The 20192-nt window shown below is 42.5% G+C and overlaps 1 protein-coding gene across 2 annotated transcripts in view; it reads left to right on the forward strand.

Annotated features, from left to right (window-relative positions):
* The window catches only part of GTF3C3 (general transcription factor IIIC subunit 3), a 102242-nt gene extending 88402 nt beyond the window's left edge, over positions 1 to 13840 (forward strand). For both annotated transcript variants that reach the window (XM_030209743.1, XM_030209744.1), the window contains exons 17-18: positions 682 to 834; positions 13539 to 13840. In XM_030209743.1, the coding sequence (XP_030065603.1) occupies positions 682 to 834; positions 13539 to 13661 (276 nt within the window). In that variant the 3' untranslated portion in view covers positions 13662 to 13840. The remainder of the gene's footprint in view (positions 1 to 681; positions 835 to 13538) is intronic.
* The last annotated feature ends 6352 nt before the right edge of the window (positions 13841 to 20192 follow it).

Below are 20192 nucleotides of genomic sequence, written 5' to 3' on the forward strand. Positions count from 1 at the left end.
TATGTAGCTGGCTTGATCTGGTGGGACACTGTGCTATAGATGATTAGGGATGAGTCTGATGTGTGGTTGCTTTGTAAGAAAATAAAAACAATTTAGTTTGTAGAGATGTATGCAGAGGGATTTTTAGGAACAGTGTACTTGTCAGGAGTTGGGTGGGTTGGGCTTCAGGTTTTTGATTTCTTTTGGAATTATAAATGGATTCGTATGATTCAGTAATTTTTCTGTTTTTTTTATTGCAGTACTGTTTGTATTTACACCTGGTATAAGAGTTGGCTGTCAGATTGGCAGATTGAGAATTTAGCAAAATAAAGAACACCTAATTACAGTATATAAACACCTAAAAATAGAAGCCCTAATTTATCTTCCAAATGAGTTACCTAATTCTAGATTGTTGGTTTATTTTTAAATTAGAAGTATCCCCTTTTGGCCAAAGTCATGGGGCAATGCTTTCGTAGAGATAGGTGGCCTTATTTTTTTCTGTTGTTGACAATTGCCATGAAACATTTGTAGAATTATCAGATTGGTATGTGCAAACCTCTGGAGAATCCACTCATTTTCATTTGGGAATTCTTCCTTTGAGGTATTTAATAGAATTAGAATTGGTCATATGAGCACCATGTTTTGTTATGCTATAGATTTGTCCACACTGCTTTATAGTTTATGTAAGTTTCTTTCTTATAGGGATTCTCTTTTCTGACTCGATATCTGGACCTTCGTGGACCTTGTCAAGAGTCCTTCTACAATTTAGGCCGTGGCCTTCATCAATTGGGGTTAACTCACCTTGCAATACACTACTACCAAAAAGCACTTGAATTTCCTCCTCCAAGGCTTGAGGTACTGTTTGTTTAAATACAAAATATATCTAGAGTTTTCTAACAACTAGGAGACTTAATGGAGGCACCCACATAAGTTCTTTATTTATTTTAAATTATTGCAAGACTTCTGCCTTAGTCAGTTGTCCTGTAGACATTTTTCCCTAGGCCACATGCCTATATGGGTGAAGCACTGTACTATACTCTGGATTCCAAGAAATTTGCTCCCATCTATCTGGAGTTGCGCAAGCCCTTAGAAAGTCCACCTAGTTTGTTTTCTTCTTTATTATATTTTTTTCTTAACTCTTTCATATGTCCGTCTCTCTTCTGCCAGCAAAGATAGGGATATCTTTTTGTTTGTAAATGGAGTTCTGGAAATTGGGATGTTAGTCAGCCCAGAGGCCCGTTGGGTGATTGGAGACTTTTGGGGTCTGAAGGCACAATTTGTTTTGGTGGGGGTGGCAGATTTGAGGGGAAGGTTTTCCACACTGATCAGCCCTATCATTTTTAACCAATTTGCATGAGGACACATAATCCCCCAGATTCTATATAGTACGACTTGCAACTTAATTAATTGCCAATCAGCGCTGATAATTGAACTTAAGCAATTAATGACACTACTTGGCATTAAGTAGAATTTATGTGCACAAATGGTTCAGCATACTCTATAAAGTGATGCGTGTAAATTCTAAGATGCGGATCTGAAAAGGGGGCAAGGCAATGGGCAGGCTGTGGGCATTCCTAGAATTTACACGCACTATTATAGAATATTTCCATTCCGCACGTAATTTAGGCATCTGCTGCATTTACACCAGGTTTTCATTGGTGTAAATGGCTGCAACTAAATATAGTCACAGAAAATGGGTGTTGGGCGCATTCTATAAACTATGCCTAGATTTGGGTGTTTTCTATGAACCGTTTTCTATGAACCACATCTAATTTTAGGCACGGTTTATAGAATATGCTTAGCTGTATTTTTTTTTGGGTCCGATTTTTTTTTTTTTTTTTTTTTGAACGTGATATATAGAATCTAGCCCAATATGCATAGTGCATCAGCATTACCCTGATATTCTCTCTAACATGGCTGTGTAAGACTTCCATATTCTGCATATCATTAGTTTGGGACATGAGGTCTTAAAACCATGGAAGTCAGCCCCCCACCCCCCCACACTCGTTGTAAGTGTAGCTAGATTCACTAAAGCTTCCTCATAAAATATCTGTTTATTCGCGATATAAATTACTTGTACAAGTTAATGGATGACACCCGAGGCTAACTTTCAAAATATATATCTACCTGCTCCATCCCTCGCAATACTGGTCAAGTTTAAAAGCATTAAAATCCGGGAGTCACGTGATGCAGTTGGAGCGATAGCAACGTTTTGGTGCTGCTCCGCGGACCCCGCTCGCTCCCGGCGATCTACAAACTGACTGACCTCAAAATATACTAATTTCGTCCCGTTAAAGTGTGGTGGAAGGTGCATGGACCCATTCCTTGTACCCATGCCGCTTGGAAGCACGAGGAAGAGCTCAAAAAACGAAAAAGAAAAGACCTTGGTAATGAGCGGCGAATCCAAGATGGCGGCCGCGTCGCCGCGAGGCGAGGCTGAGTTTACCGCCAGACAGCTCTCACAACTAGTAGCGGCGGTGGGCACAGCGCTAGAGCCCCGATTCCTCACACTAGAGGGGAAGCTGGAGAAACTGGACAGCCGATTGGGAGAAATCAATAGCAGAACCGCGGAGGTGGAAAGGAGAGTCTCTGAAATCGAAGACACTTGGCAACAACATGAGCCAGAACTTTCCAACCTAAAAAAACGCCTGGCCGCCCAAGAGGAGAAGTTGGATGACTTAGAAAACAGAGCCAGACGATGTAATCTTAGGCTGGTGGGTCTGCCTGAAACAATTCCTGATAAAAATCTGGGCACGCTGCTTGAAAATTGGATTTCTAAAGAATTTGCTATTTCGGACAGCAGAGGTCCACTATGTATTGAAAGAGCACATAGGCTGGGGAAACCACGCCTAAATGGAGCTAAACCTAGAGTGGTAATTATAAAAATTCACAATTATATTCACAAAGAAGAAATCCTACAGGGATTCCGTCAGAAAAGAGATTCGCTTAATTACGCAGGTGCCCAGATCCGCATATTTCAAGACTACTCAGCCAGCATACAAGAAAGGAGAAGGAAATTTCACCCGGTGTGTACCACTTTGATTGAACAAAATACCAGGTTCATGCTGCTTTACCCTGCCACTCTAAAAATTATGGAAAACGGGAAGTGGATATCATTTACATCAGAACACTTAGCACGGCAATACATTAACAAAGAGCTGAAAAGCCAGGAAGCACCGGCTTGAACCAGTTCTGAGCACATGGTGGTGAGCACATTATGCAATTGATTGAAATGTCTTGATGGGACAAACAGCACTGTAAAGACTTTCTATATAGAGGTCATAGTTTATATGTTTATTATAGCATTGTTGGGCCTGGGAGTGAGTGGGGAACCGGCACGTTGTGACTCTGCCTAGATGGGGTTTTCCATCTCGGGGTTAATCTGGGAGCAAAGGGGGGGGGGATAAGGGGGTTAGATACAGGGAGGGAGGGAGGGAGGGGGGTGGGCAAGGATGGGAGGGAAGAGATAGGAGTGGAGTCATGTTATAAAATAGCGAAGAAGTTCTTAACAATGTTTGTTCTCACAAATGGAGTGTTTGGGATAATGAAAAATTTCCCACAGGTTGAACCACATATCCCCTGGGGGAGGCTGGGCTCCCGGAGGAATATTTTGATGCTAACCATAATAGTTTCAATGAAATACAGGAAAGATTAGTCGAACTGGTCTTAAGATACTATCATGGAATGTTTCAGGAGTCATATCACCTGTAAAACGATATAAAATTCTGACACAGATAAAGAGACAAGGTATAGATATTGCATGCTTACAGGAAACAAAGTTATCCGACTCAGAACACAAAAAATTATGTCAGCGATGGGTGGGTGAAAGCCACTTCTCCTCTTCGGGTAATAGGAGGAGCGGGGTAGCAATACTTATTCGTAAGGGATTACCTTGCACAACAAAACTAATCCATAGAGACACTGAGGGACGACTTGTACTCTTACAAATAAACTATCAAGGACAAAAGTTTTACATCTGTGCAATATATGCCCCAAATGTTTATAGCTCAAATTTCTTCCAGTCCCTTATAACACTAGGACTACAGTACAGCGATGCCCCCTGGATATGGGCGGGAGATTTTAATCAAGTACTAGACCCGAGTCTAGATAGATCCTCACCTACAACTATTCCCGGGTCAGGTAAGGGGAAGGGGATACCAATGCTCTGTAAACACCTCCAATTGATTGATCCGTGGCGCACCCTTCACCCCACAACAAAAGACTATACACATCAGTCTAAAGTACATTCCTCCTGGTCCAGAATTGACTACATACTAATCTCACAACCCTGGTTCTTTAAAGTCCAGAAAGCCACTATTGGCCCGATGGAAATATCGGACCATAGCATGATATGGGTGGAAATTAATATAGGTGGGGGTAGTGGAGGAAGCAATAAATGGAGATTTCCTGCATATTTATACCAAGATAAACAACTGTTAGAACACATGCAAGAAAAATGGCAATTATATGAAGATACAAACTTGATTTCATGTGATTCTCCTACAATATATTGGGAAGCCTCTAAGGCGGTTATGAGGGGAGAAATAATAGCATTTCAGTGTGCTAGAAAAAAACGCCTGGCAGCCGGAATATTACAACTAGAAACAACATATATAAAGGCCAAGAGGAAATACTTGGGTAACCCAACAACAATTAATAGAGACTCAATGTCTGCAGCCTTAGTAGCATTGAACTCCCTGATACACGAGCAAACAAAGAAACAGTTAATAGCGCGACGTCTGAATTTTCAAAGATTTGGGAACAAGTCTGGGAAATTATTGACAAGGGTGGCAAAAGCAACTACTACACAGCGATTTATCCCTTTGATTGAAAATGCCAAGGGAGATAAGTTTAATCAGTTACAGGACATAGTAAACGCATTCCACGAGCATTTTACACAGATGTATACTTCCCAAAATAGGGTCCAAGGCCCCCTGACTACAGATTACTTAGAGGATGCAAAAATGCCACGATTGCCAGAGGAAGCCAGTCAAATACTATCTAAACCCCTACAAACACAAGAAGTACTCAAAGTAATAAAAAACTTACAAATAGGGTCGGCGCCAGGATTGGACGGCTTCTCCAATGAGTATTACAAAATGCTAACACCACAACTATGTGGAGTGTTAACTGACTATTTAGAAGCAGTGGTTGCCAGGGGAGCCTTTTCACCCAGAGAGAATGAGGCGTTGATCACCCTAATTCCTAAACCAGGCAAACCCAAAGAGCAAGTAGAATCCTATAGGCCCATCTCCCTCATTAATGTTGATGTAAAGATTCTATCCCGAATTTTAGCAAATAGACTGATGCACCACTTGCCAGTATTAATTGGAGAACACCAGGTGGGGTTTGTTAAGGGCCGTCAAGCAGTTCAGCAGGTACGGAAAGCCCTATTGGCAGTGGCATATGGGCAGGCTACAGGGGATCCCCTCATATTGGTTAGCCTAGATGCAGCCAAAGCATTCGACAAAGTTAACTGGGACTATATGTTCCAAGTACTTGAATATACGGGCTTAGATGGCTGGTTTTTAAAGGCCACAAAAACACTGTACAAAAACACCACAGCACAACTGCTAATAAATGGTACCAGGTCTAAGCCATTTGGAGTGGAGCGTGGTACCAGACAAGGATGTCCACTATCCCCTTTGCTGTTCCTCATATATTTAGAACCGTTATTGCGTACTATGCTTTTGGACCCAGACATACAGGGAGTTACGCTTCACGGGACACTAATTAAAACCCTGGCTTTTGCTGATGATATGCTTCTCACACTTACTCAACCAAAAACTTCAATCCAACGCCTACTAGAAGTCATAGACGAATTTGGGTTTTACTCAGGATTGCAACTAAACTTGCAAAAATCACTGGCCCTTTCAGTACAAGAAACAGTGCAAGAGGAGTGGGAAGGTCCCTTTCCCTTTCAGTGGGCCCGGGGCTCCCTTAAGTACCTAGGGGTCAAGGTACCGAGGGATCTGACAAAGTTGTATAGGGAAAATATAGACCCCTTAATGAGGCATACAAGGGAGGCTCTACAGGGGTGGCAGGGCCTACCTTTGTCTTTGAGGGGAAGAATCACCATGTACAACATGTTTGTTTTTCCCAAATGGACATATACTTTCCAGATGATCCCTGCTATATTGGGATATAAAGAGGAGAGGTGGCTTAAAAAAACCCTTACAACATTTCTGTGGCAAGGAAAACGCGCACGTATTGGGTTACATAAACTTATGAGACCTTGCCTAAAAGGAGGGCTAGGGCTGCTTAATTTAAAACTTATTTCAACTGCTTGTAACCTGAGACATTTATCAGATTGGTTTCGTTCCAGAGAGTTTTTCTCCTGTACGAAAGTGGAAACCTTGCTGATGGCCCCAATGGGATTTGCTTATTGGCTACATGCCCCTCCAGGGGAACTCCCAAACCTGGGCCCATATAGATTTCTATTGAACCCCTTGCGGAGAACATGGAAATGGTTGAGTAAAAGAAACAAATGGAATAGTATGGTGTCCCCATTGCTACCCATTAAAGGTAACTCAGCATTCCCGGAGGGAGGAAACTCTGCGTTGTTTAGGAAATGGGAGATGTGTGGTATTAAATATCTATTCCAAGTAGTGTCGGAGACAGGGGTTATTAAAACATTTCAGGCCCTGTGTACAGAATTTGGACTTAAACAAAAAGACTATTTTCAATATTTGCAACTTAAACATTATATACGAACGTTGCCGGCCATGGCTCTTACCCAACAAACATGGGAATCAATGAGTGAGATGCTGGGCCTAGAAGCACAATTAAAAGTGCCACTCAAATACTTTCACCACCATTTAAGAGAGTTACAGGAAACACTTGACTACGCGCAGGTGTCACAACAATGGCATCAGGAGCTCCGATGGAAACCGGATCCAGAACAGATAAAACTGAGCTTAAAGGGTGTATACAGTGTGACGGAGAATGTAACCTGGCAGGAAATGCATTACAAATTCCTCATGAGATTGTATATATCACCACACAGGGCCTACAAGGCGACTCTGAGAGCAACAGATGACTGCCCAAAATGTGGAACAGTGGGGGCATCTTTGGGACATATGTTCTGGTACTGCCCAAGGGTAAAGCCCTTCTGGATAAAACTTGGACATCAAGTATCGCAAATGTGGAACATACATTGGCAGCCAACACCGGGACAATTATTTGATGTCTATAAAATTTGCGGCAAGTCACCAGAGAGACTTAAAGAATTCTTGAAAAGAGTAATCTTGATGGGCAAACGCACCATATTACAACTATGGTTACAACCAGACCCACCCGAAACACCGCAATGGCGCGGTGCTATGATGCAATGCTGTATGCTGGAAAAAAAAAAGTGGGAGACTTAGCTTCAAAGAAGGGAGACCAGTTCTGTAAAACCTGGCTCCCGTTCTGGGATACCCTGACACCCGTTGTGAGAAGCAGGATATTGAATTGTTAATAGAACTTGTAGCGGAATAATTGAGGGTGGGAACGGGGAGGGGGGGGGGGAGGAGGGAGAAAACGTATAAACTTGATGACATTTTTTTATATGTATTGTTCGCATTATTTGATATGATATGTTCAATGTTATCAATAAAATGATATGGAAAAAAAAAAAAGCATTAAAATCCAACCTCAAAAGACAAGAAAATAGCTCAAGTAGGCAAGTTTGTATCTCTTCCCAGATTCAAGAACCTTGTTAAGTGATACACTCTTGTGCCAAACTCAATAACATGCTGTGAAATCAGTCATCAAATATAGCAATAAATAACAGGGTAGAGATGTAATATTTTTGGGAAATTTTGAAAATGAAAGGAAACATTTTCTCAGGGAACAAGCGGGATCACAAGTCCTCACCACTGGACAATGTCTGACAGAGCCTACAGAGGAAAATTCTCTACAGCTCAGAAAAGACCTGGAAGCTTTCGGGAGGCACTGCTGCACATGCGCATGACTTTCTGCTTTGCTTGAGTGGGACCTCCTATTCTTCCTTTTTCCATGGATCCAGGAGGAAGATGTAACTATTCTGTCTCTGTCAGAGAATAATTTTTGTTTAATTTGTGCTTGTTGCACACTGACCTCATCATTTTTTTTTTTTTTAATTTTTATGAAGGCTTTATTAATAAGTAAAACACAGATTCGCGTACATAGCACATCGTACACAACATAACACATTTCAATTGTACAGAACCAATCTCTGGTAATGTGGATGACAGATAATACAGCACATGTTGAAACTCTCACTGCATACCCAACACACCAGCCACATCTGGCTGTACGAGTGCGCCCATTAAACTATTCAGTATGTCCAGTCCACTACTTCAAGATTTGTAGATTTGTATATATTAGTTCCCATCCCCCTCCACCTACCCCACTTAATCCCCACCCACCCTTACCCCTACCCCTCTATCAAGCATCACCATAACCGATAACAGCAATCATATTATACATGAAGAAGAAAAGGATCCCAGATCAAGTGCCATCTGTTCAGGTGGTTGCGTCTCTCAGCTAGTAATCTTTCCATCTCGCAGATAAGCCTCAGTTTTTGAATCCACCGAGTTATCGGTGGAGTTATAGACTGCTTCCAATGGGCTGCAATTACAACTCTAGCAGCGCATATAGCCTGCCTCAGGAAAGTTTGCTGGGTCTGAGGGCGATTTGCAACACCCGCCAAAAACAGGAAAAAGGTCGGGTTCCATGGTAGTGGGCTGCCCGTCCATCTCTGCAGCCTGCTGCGTACAGATCTCCAGAAGGCACTGACCTTCCTACAAGTCCACCATATGTGTCCCACCGTGCCCTTTACACCGCAACCCCTCCAGCACAGCCCCGCCGTAGTGGGGAAAATGCGCTGAAGGCGCTCAGGCGTCAGGTACCATCGATACAACACTTTCACCGCATTCTCCTTGAAGGGCACATGAGACGACACCTTCACCACATCCCGCTCCAGTCTCTCCCATGTTGCCTCCTCAATTGTCAACCCCAACTCCCCTTGCCAGCCTTTCCTATGATGCGTGTAATTCTGGGACTGCCTATTGACAATGTGATAGAGACGTGAGACCAGCCCACTCGTCTTGGGTGGCCCCTCACAGATGGCTTCCAGTGTGGATTTTTCCCGGTTCACCACCTCCTGAACTGCCCGTGTCTTAATAAAGGTGGATAACTGAAGGTAAGCAAACCGGTCCGACCCAATTATCGGGAATCTCTCAAGAGCCTCTGGATATGACAACAACGAATCCCCGTCAAACAGTTGGCCCCACATTTGTAAACCTCCCTTATACCATCTTGTGAAGACTCCCTTTATTGTACCTGGGTAAAATAATGGATTGTGCGCTATAGCGGACAGACAAGAAAAGTTAAGTACGTCCACGAGGGAACATACTATCCCATTTAGAAAGGGTGACGTATATGGAAGGACACAATCCCCCCTCTAGGGATCTAAGTGAACTCGGGATCCACAGGAGCGCCCCCAGAGGCCGCGTACCTAAGGTGTATTGTTCCAGCTGCACCCACTGTCGATCCGGGTAGTCCTGAAACCATTCCACTGCCGCACGCGCCTGAACTGCTCTATAGTAACAGGCCAGGTTGGGTACCCCCAGCCCTCCTCTCTTCTTATCCTGATACAAGACCGAGTGCGCCAGCTGAGGACGTTTCCCCGCCCAGATAAAGCGCATAATACGTTCCTGCAGTGTTACTAGAAATTTCCGGGGCATTTTGATTGGAAGGGCTTGAAAAAGGTAGAGCAGGCGCGGCAAAACATTCATCTTTACAGCAGCTGTGCGGCTGACCTCATCATTTTTCCAATTTAGTGTTCTTTGTTTATTATTTATTTACTTAAAAATGTATAAACCAATCATACAACATTCTGAGTGGCGAGAGGAGAGCCCTTAGCCCAGCAGATATGCTAGAGTAAGACCTTATAGAGTCACTATTTGGATCTGAGGTTAGTCCCATGGCACACCTCTACAGTTAAGGTGAAGACTTGGGAGGGTCCACTGTGTGGGAGGAAGTAGTCATCAGGGAAGCTACGAGGGAGGTGACTGGGGTAGGTGGGGGGACTAACCCTTCTGAGAGTTAGGAACATAATTCCATGATTGCTGGGAGTGAACGATAGATACCCAGTGACTGAATGAGCGACTTAATTTGAATATGGTTTGCCTAGGCAGGAAAACTGTGGACATTTGGTACAAATTGACCAAGGAAGGGAGAAAAGACCCCTGTAAGGGAAAGGGGGGGGGGGGGTGGTATGATTTATCTTGACCAGGATTTGTTAGGCCAGCCAGGGAATGGACCTTTGGGAAATTGTAAACTCAACCCTGACCTTAAGGGGAGAGCCAAGTCAGGACCCTTTGGCTGGTGGGTCTGCACTGTTAGAGATTGTTCTGTCCCTTGGAAGAGGTGAGATCACCTTCTGCCAGAAGGAATCGAGAAGTGCTGTGGAGCCACGTGGATAGGCCTTTTCTGGGATCCTTGATTGCTGTGACACACAAGGGGGCTGGAGGTCCAGTGGACCTCTAGCCTCCATAACTCCCTCTGACACCAAAATACTGACCCTGGTGGCCCAGTGGGCAACCCCATCCCCACTTGCTCTGGTGGCCTAGTGCCCCCTAAACCCCCCCATACCTTGAGAGGGAGGAGGGATTAGCACTCCCTCCTAGGATGCCTCCTTCAAAATGACAGAATCCTGGGATGCACTGTGCTGGGCTTCAATAACATGTAAGTTAGCAATAGGCCACCAGCGTGGGTGGGAGTGGGGGTAGATATTAACCTTGCGAGGCCACTGCTGGAAGTCTCGGCAGCCATTTTAAAGAAGACTAGACCATCAGGGTGGCTTGAGGTATGTGCTGGGAGGGCACCCAGGTCTGGAGGGAAGGTCTTGAATCATATGTGGGAGAGAGGGAGGGAACTGTAAAAAAAAACCAAAAAACAATATTAATATCTGTTTCCCCTTCCTTGCACAGCCATCATTGCTGTACACTCAAAACAAAGCAAGCAAACCTATGAGCTGCTGCATCCACGTTGTTCTTTATTGTTGGTGGCATTTTTATTTAATCTCATTTATATTTTCAAACATGCCAGCTTCTACACAGAGGAGGTATAATAACGGAATAACTTTTCATAGAATAGTAATTTATTATAAATCGTAATCAGTGTGTCATTTGAAGGGACTGGTTAAAGGGACACCTTAGCTAGCATGTGTTATATTCATGCAGAGATTTTTTTTTTCTCCTGGTAAAAGGCCACTAAAGTAGACATCATGTTATGAGAATCAGGTGCTCAACATTCAGAGTTTCTATCTGTTTATTTTCTTATTTATGACATTTATATCCCACATTCAGCATGAATTAGGTTGAAACCTGGGAGCATTTAAAATATCTTTTTTTTCCTGTGCCTACATCAAAAGAAAAGATGGCATGTGGAAACTTGCTCCTTTGGTTTTGTGGATTGCAGTGGTATCTTATAAAAATGCACTTCCTTTTTTTTTTTAATGCCCATTTGGGTATATATGCTAATCTCAACATTGTTAAATGTTTGACATATCCATCTACTTGCTCCCATGATATAAGTGAATTCTATTATTCTGTCTCACTGTATTTTCAAACATAAGCTACATTGAACCCGAGTTTGCTTTCTGCATTGTCCCCATAGTTAGATGCGTTTCGGGTTGGATTTTTTTGTTTGTTTTTGTGGTTTCCCTACTGTCGCCCCATTTTTAATTGATTAATAGCCTAGCCAGCCTGTTTTGTGAGTCATTTAAGTTTCCAGTGGCTGTATTTTTCAATTATGTGTCCCAGAAAAAAAGTCTTCACAGTTTTAAGATATCCACAACCTCTCTCAGTGCCATTTGCATTCCCAAATGATTAATAGGGAGCTTCATGGCCATGAAGAGCAAAGAGAGAGGATGTTTAGCATTTTATAAGACTAGTCTATTGACATCAGTATTGGAGGCACCATCCTAAGGGATCCAGGAGCTGCATTAGATGCTAGGAAAGCATTGCATTGAGAGAAGCTATTTGGAGCAGACATTGACTAATTTTTGTTTGACCCAGAAGAAGATTAATCATAATCATTATCTTTAACACAGGGAGCCACTGATCTCATATGTCGAATAAACACCCATAAATATCAGCATCAAGCTTCATTAAAGCATGGCATGAAAAGCATCAAGTTACTAGCAGCTGCTCTATCGTTGGCCAGAGGAGTGCTTACCCTCCTCTGTGTCTGGGGGGGGGGGGGGGAGGGGGGGTCACACCAGCCTCCAAAGACCCAGGCATACGCCATAGATGTGACTCAGCAGTACATGGCATTGCCTACTGTAACTTCTTTGACATTGGCATCAACAGGTTTTGAGCAGCCAGATAGGAAGATCACTGAGAGGTTTGCTCAGTTCTTGTTCAATGCAATACCCAGTCTTTGCCAGCATAGTGCATAGAATTGTGCATCTGATGCTCAAGATCCATACTGTTGCTTAGTGGTGTTACATGGATTCTGAGTCATCAGAGGGCCTCGGAGTCTGTACAATTGCCTCAGTGTGTGTCACTGGTGCATCAGGAAGGAAGTCTCCCTCAAGTGCTTTCTCCTTTACAGATTTTATTAGGAAAACAGCTGACTCATTCTATTTAAGTTAGAGACAGAGGAGAACCCCAGGGCACAAATGTTGGATATTCAAGACAGGGTTAATGCAAAGGCAGACTGAGCACATGAGTAGGGCCCAAATGTTAGAAGGGGCCCTCTCAATGCTTGCCATTTTTTCTGTTTCCTTCCACTTTTAGACAGACACAATCTGCAGGTTCTAGACTGGTCTGGTAAGACTAAGGGAAAGAAAATTAGCAAGTAAGATATAATTTTTTCTTATAATTTAAACAGCTACCAAAACTAGTAAAGTTGTTGCACTAACATTTGGCCATTTTGTCCCTGTGGCCTTGCTGAATGGTACCGGGGGTTTTTTATTATATGTTTTGTATTTCATTTCTTATTTGTTAATGTATTTTTGGATGTTCTATTATTTATGTATTTGATAATTACTTTAGAGGGTCTTTTACTAAAGATTAGCTCACGCTATCTGCAGCAGGGCCTGTTGGAATAAAATGAGGACCTGCTGCAGATAACTCGAGATAACCTTTAGTAAAAGACCCCCTTATTTATTATTGATTTTATACCACTCATTATGTAGTCTGCATAATATTGGTCAGCCTCCTGTTTTCCTGGTAGGCTATGTCGGGCATCTGCCATCATCTAAGTGAAGAGGTATCATCTCATGATTATTTTACTTACATATCATACACATCACAGAAGCATCCCAAAGCTGATTAAAATTTTTTCTCCTTCCACTTCAAACCATAACTGGTTATAAGTGCTTTTTTTCATGGCATGGAGAAACATTTGGGAAAGGGAAGGAAAACAAGGAAGAAAGCAAACATTTTATCTTGGTTTTGATTGCTTTTATATTGATGTTGATATTTGTGTGCATACAAAGGGCTCTCTGCTTGATTACTGATGCTGAGGTATTTCAATGGTTTTAATTGCACATTCTAGTGATTTGTTTTCTTTCTTTGTTTTAGGGGATGGATGAGGATCAGTTGGATCTGCGAAGAGACATTGCATATAACCTGTCGCTGATCTACCAGAGCAGTGGAAATTTACACATGGCTCGAAAGCTTCTATATTTGCACTGTGTCATATGAATCTCACTTCAACAAGTTTTGTAGAAGGAAAGATACGTTCACAATCCATTCTGTTGAGCGCTTGAAGCTTTTCAGTAATGTGTCAACCTCTTTGTATTAACAAGTCAATGTGTAAATACTGTATTTATTTTTTTATTTAATATAAATATTCAAGTCAACACTGACTCCTTGTTTTTAGTTCTGCAATTATATTTGCAATTATATTCCTCTTTATAAACAGCCCAAAATAAGCACCTTCTTGGCTTTACACATAAGAGTCTGATGTTACTGCAAATTCTGTACTTTGCATAAAACCATAATGTATTCATGCATGTCACACTTGAATGACATGTCTAAATAGGTACTAAATTAACTCCAATTATAGCTACATAGGCTGTTTAGATTGTGTGTTGTAATTCTTGCCATTGACTGGTTCTGTCGTGGCTGCCATGGTAGACTTAGGGGCCGATGCTCAAAAGTAGCTGTTAAAAATCCGTGTGCATTTAGATCCGGTTACTGATTTCAAAATAGTGAGCGATGCTCAAAGGAAATTGCATGCAAATGAGCTGTATGCAATTTCAGCAAGCAACTCAGTAGGGAAAGCGCCTAACACATGTGTGGAACAGTCACTTAGTAAGCGTCAATGCTATATGCATGCCCAAGAAAGGAACACAACTCCGTTTGCTGTGTATGTGCCTCCAAAACATGATTCAGCCTTTTTTTAAATGTTTTTTTTTTTTTTTGTAGGGTCCATGACAACTTTCACACCCCAGGGGGTTTATTGTTTGTATGTGCATTTATGAAAGCCTTGTGTAGCTTTTTTTTTTTTCTAGCTGCGGGTGCTATGGACGCACCTCCACAACGTGCTTCAGTCTTTTTTGTTTGTTTCATGACAATCTTTTCACAGTGCTGTTACGCTTGGGACACATGCACATGGTATATTTAACACAGAGGTGCAATACTATTAAAATATGACAGCAGGCTGCTCCGCCAAGAAGTCGCTGTCATGCTATGACAGCTCCAGACCTCCCGGAAAATTTTGCATATTAAAGGTAGGCACTCCTTTCTGTGCATCGCACAGAATGCTCATTTTAATACTAATCAGCTTGCTGTAATACATTTGCATAGCATTATAATTGGCTGCTACATGAATGGTAAGATCAATGCAGAACCTCTTTGTTCATTACTCTCTGAATAATGTGAACACTAAACTGGCTAGAACCAGTTTAAATCGGACATTGCTAACATAGTAAGCTTTGTTCATTGGCCCCTTAGGGTTGGTCAGATCTATGTTCTACATTCCATTTCATAGTGATAGTAAAAATGAAGGAATGTGGGCCGTTCATCCAGCATGCTTCTCAAGTAAAGGTATTTCATGTGGTTGGCTTTGAGATGAAAGATACAGAATCAGAACAAGTAATATGCATGGTGATGCCAAACCTGCTTGCATTTGTTGCAGGAAAGTTGCTTGAATAATAGTCACAGTGCTTTTTTTGTGCCGCGTACTGGCACCTTTTTCCCCAGGGCTGGCTCACCTGCTCGCCCTCAGCTCCCCTCACGGAAACAGGAAATTACATCGGAGGAAGGCGGGACAGTGAGAGGGAAGGGAAGGCTGGAGGCGAGCCTGCCTGCTGCCTTCACTGCCGCTGCAACTTGAGGTAAAATAAAAGATTTCAACGTAGGGTGGCAGGAATCTTGGGGAGCTGAGGGCAGGCAGGTGAGCTGGCCCTGTGGAAAAAGGTGCCGGTATGCTGTTTACTTATGCAAGGCAGCAGGAATGAAAAGTTGGGGAGCTGAGGGTGGACAGGTGGGGCTGGAACTGGAACTCGGGGCAGAAAATGGGCAGGTGGAGGCTGGGGCGAGTCACTGCACATGGATGGGAGGATAAGGGGGTAAAGGAGAATCACTGGACATGCAGGGGAGGACAGAGGAGAATTGCTGAACATGGAGGGGAGGGCAGGGTAGAGAGGAGAGTTGCTGGACATGGATGGAGGGGAGGGCAGGAGAAATGCTGGACATAGATGGAGGAGAGGGAAGACAGGAAGGAGATGCACATGGATGGAGGGGAGAGGAGAAATGCTGGACATGGCTGGAGTGGAGAAATGTTGGAGGGAAGGAAAGAGATGAAGGAGATGCACAGATGGAGGGGAAGGGAGAGAAGAGAAATGCTGGACATGGATGTAGGGGAGGGAAGACTGAGGAGGAGATGCACATGGATTTAGGGGAGAGAGGAGAAATTCTGGACACGGAGGGGAGGGAAGACAGGAAGGAGATGCACATGGATAGAGGGGAGAGAGTTGAAATCCTGGACATGGATGGAGAGGAAGTGAGATGAACATGGATGGGGGAGGGGAGAAGTGCTGGACATGGAAGAACGGGAGGGGAGGGAAGACAGGAGGAGATGCACATGGATTTAGGGGAGAGGAGAAATTCTGGACACTGAGGAAAGGGGAGGGAAGACAGAGGAAGTGAGATGAACATGGATGGAGGGGAGAAGAGGAGAAATGCTGGACATAGATGGAGGGGGAGAGTAAAAATGCTGGACATGGATGAATGAGAGGGAAGAGAGAGGAAGGAGATGCATATGAATGGAGGGGAGCGAAGAAAGAGGATGGAGATGCATACTGACGGAGATAAGGGAAACAGAAAAGAGAAAACTGCACATGGATGGAGAAAATAGGCAAAAGCTGGATCCACTCTATACCTCCTCCAGTCAAGGCTGTGGAGGACCCAGCTTTTACCTATGGATGTACTACTACTACTATTTAACATTTCTAGAGCGCTACAAAGTGTACGCAGCGCTGTACAAACACAGAAGAAAGACAGTCCCTGCTCAAAGAGCTTACAATCTAATAGACAAAAAGTAAAGCATTTAAATTTAAAATATTTAAGCAGTCAAGCACAAGAGAACAGTCACAGAAGGACAGAAGATGTTGAAGGGTGGTCAGTGTGATTAGGTGGTCAGTGTGATTAGGTGTAACTCTGGTTGGAGTAGGGCAAGAAATGAAGAAAAAAGGAGGAAAGTAAAGAAATAAATGGAAAGGAAGCCCTGGAAATGGAGTTAAGGACCAACATGATCAGAAAAACAGTCACCAGACAACAAAGGTAGAAAAATCATTTTATTTTCATTTTAGTGTTTGGAATATGTCCAATTTGAGAATTTACATCTGCTGTCTAATTTTGCACAGGGCATACTGGAGCTGTAACTGTTTACAGAAATTATAATGAAAAAAAATCATGTTATTTTTTTCTCCTATACTGGTATAGTATGTTCAATGATACCTGTTTATATGCGCCATGGCTGGTATAAGGGGTGTGGCTACCATAGGGCTACCATAGCCATAGATTGTGACCCCGCTCATAATGAGTACTGGTATTTTTTTTTTTTTCCTACAAAAAAAGCACTGAATAACCATAAGAACGTAAGAATAGCCATACTGGATCAGACCAATGGCCCAGTGTCCTGTTTCCAACAGTAGTCAATCCAGGTCACAAGTACCTGGCAGAAACCCAAATAGTAGCAACATTCCATGCTACCAATCTCAGGGCAAGCAGTGTCTTCACCATATCTGTCTCAATAGCAGGAATGTGTCCAAACTTTTTTAAAACCCAGATAAGCTAACTACAGTTACTACATCTTCCGGCAAAGAGTCCTATCTGTTCTTTCTTCATGTTCAATTGTGAAGCACTGCGTACGACTGGTAGCCACTGTAGAAATGATTTGTAGTAGTAGTGTGAAAAAAATATTTCTTCCTATTTGTTTTAAAAGTATTTCCATGTAACTTCATTGAGTGGCCCCTAGTCTTGATACTTTTTGAAAGAGTAAAAAATCAATTCTCCTCTACCCGTTCCACACCACTCAGAATTTTGTAGATCTCAATCATGTACCCCTCAGCTGTCTCTTTTCCATGCTGAAAAACCCTAGCCTCTTTAGCCTTTCCTCATGTGAGAGGAGTTCCATCCCCTTTAGCATAGTGATCATAAAGCCTGCTTCATCCGTTCACAGTTCATGCTCGAGCTTATCAAATTTGGATTAGCACAATGGCAGGAAAGTGAACTTCACCTACAGGCATTATTTCTTCACATCATTTGACATACTGCTCTTCTGGCTTGCGGCCAATTACAGCGGTTCACAATACATGTCATTGCATAGCTAAAAATCACATCAATTAACCATAAAATGTAAACAATTAGAACTGACATTAAACCAACAGACAAACCCAACATAAAATGGGGAATGTTGCAACTCATAGAGGCTGTTTCTCATCTCAGCTATTAAAATCACCAAAAGCTTGCCTAAAGAAAAAAGTCTCAAGATATCTCTTTAAAAACTAACCAATTTTCCAACCTCCGATGTTAGGGGGGAGTGAGTTCCATAGAGCTGGTGCCAAGAAAAGAAGGCTGATTCTGTAGTGGTGCCTAAATTTTTTTATTTTTTGTTACATTTGTACCCCATGCTTTCCCACTCATGGCAGGCTCAATGCAGCGGGCAATGGAGGGTTAAGTGACTTGCCCAGAGTCACAAGGAGCTGCCTGTGCTGGGAATCGAACTCAGTTCCTCAGGACCAAAGTCCACCACCCTAACGACTAGGCCACTCCTCCACTGTGCTCTTGACTGTCCAAGAATCACAAGATGATTCTGATTTTGAGATATTAGAGCACATATTGGATGATACAGAACTAATAAATTGGCCCGAGTATTGTGGCTTGCATAAATGAAATGTTTTGTATATAAGGACTAGCAGTTTAAATCTGGCACGAAAAATACAGGGCAGCCAATGAGCTTCTCTCAAAAGTGGCATAACGTCAGATCGCCTAGCACTTGATATAATTTTTATAGCTAGATTTTGAATAGTTTGAAGTCGATTTATATTGTATTTTGGAAGTCCATTAAATAAATCTAATCTACTTAGAACAAAGCATGAACTAATTTATGTAAAGACTTTATCTAGTAGGCTGCAGTGCTGCAAAACATGATTTGATAAGTGAGGCAATATGGGGTTCATAGCACAACCTAGAGTCTAGAGTAATTTCTAATATTTTAAATTTCCTTAGCATCTCAACAGATCAGTCCAGACTTGTGGTTATGTCCATCTACCAGCGGATGGATACAGAGAAAGAAAGTAGTTCTTTGTAATCCATCCCAAAGGGTATTGTGCAGCCAGAGAACGTTCAGTATCTTCTCCGTCTCAGCAGTTGGTAGACGCTTCACTGTGCAGCTCCTGAGCTTAAAACAGCTATGAACTCCTAAACTAGTTTTTTTTATTTTTTAGCTTACTTGTCTTCCTGTTCGATATAAGAAGGAGGAATGAGAGCAGCTCTATGTGTAAATCCTTGGAAGTCTCCAAGCCGCTTTCCTTCCCCCCCACCCACCCAGGGAGGGGCTCTTGGGGTTGAGGTGCCTACCCCACCTTACCAAACAAGATCCAGGAAGCTTACAATAATAAAAACAAATTAGCAAAAAAACTCCAATATATATGAATAACTACTACACAATAAAAAATATTTTAAAAAAAATCCCCAAACATACATACAAATGTGCAAAAATCCTCAAAGTATCTTCAAAATCTCTCAGGTGATAGTATGATAACTCGGTGTTGGCCTGTCATGTTTTTTTTTTTTTTCAGGATGCAGTATAAAGTTTCCCGTCAGGCTAATTGCTCAGCATTACTTTAAGGGGGGGAAAAGGTGGTGCCCTGCTATACTCTGTTGTTTGTGACATGTTGTAGTTTTCTTCTTGTTCTGTGTTGTGTTCTTCCTGCCAGAAAATCTTGGTCTCTCCCATGTTCTTTTCTCTGGCATCGTTGTAATACATCAGACAATCTTCCTCTGTGACTTTTCTCCATTTAGGTTAACCTTCCTCTCTCTCAGTACTAAATTCAACATTGTGTGTGTTAAAAAACAAAAAAAATTCCAAAAGGAATTAGAAGAGAAATAGATATGCTCCTCTGCAACCATACCATCAGTCCTAAATTCTGTTGCTCCACCAAGGAAGATATGTCAACACAGGATCTATGGAAACTACTGTGACTTGTAAGATTAGAAAAAAAAAAAAATAAAACAAGGAGCCTGGGGTGCCTCAGACATCTCTCTGCCTTGGATGTCTTTGCTGTTGGTCCTTAGTACTCTTGAGAATGAAATTGGCTGTGACCCAGGCACACTTAGAGAACAGTGATCCTGAAGCCTAAAGGAAACTGCAACCATACCATCAGTCAGTGGTGTACGGTCAGGGCCTTCTAGGGATTCACTGAATCCCCAGCATGCTATTTTACCCTTGAGCCAGTTGGTCCCTTGTCAGCAACTGAGCAGACAGCACAATTAGTGCAAAGGAATAATCCCACCTTGCTGGAGTGCAGTAGGGCTTTCAGTGAATACACTAAATTCCCAAAGGTATTGGGGGGGGGCTGTCAGATGTGCTCAGGATTCAGGAGGCTAGGATTGCCAACTGTCTGGATTTTTTCAGGATTCTAAAAATTTGTGGATGACCAGTCTCAAAGTCGGAAGGATGGCTAAATAAGTGGATATTTTTCAGAGTTTAGCCCACTACAGCTC

The sequence above is a fragment of the Microcaecilia unicolor genome, chromosome 7 (genome assembly GCF_901765095.1).
Source record: "Microcaecilia unicolor chromosome 7, aMicUni1.1, whole genome shotgun sequence".
Classification (NCBI taxonomy): Eukaryota; Metazoa; Chordata; class Amphibia; order Gymnophiona; family Siphonopidae; genus Microcaecilia; species Microcaecilia unicolor.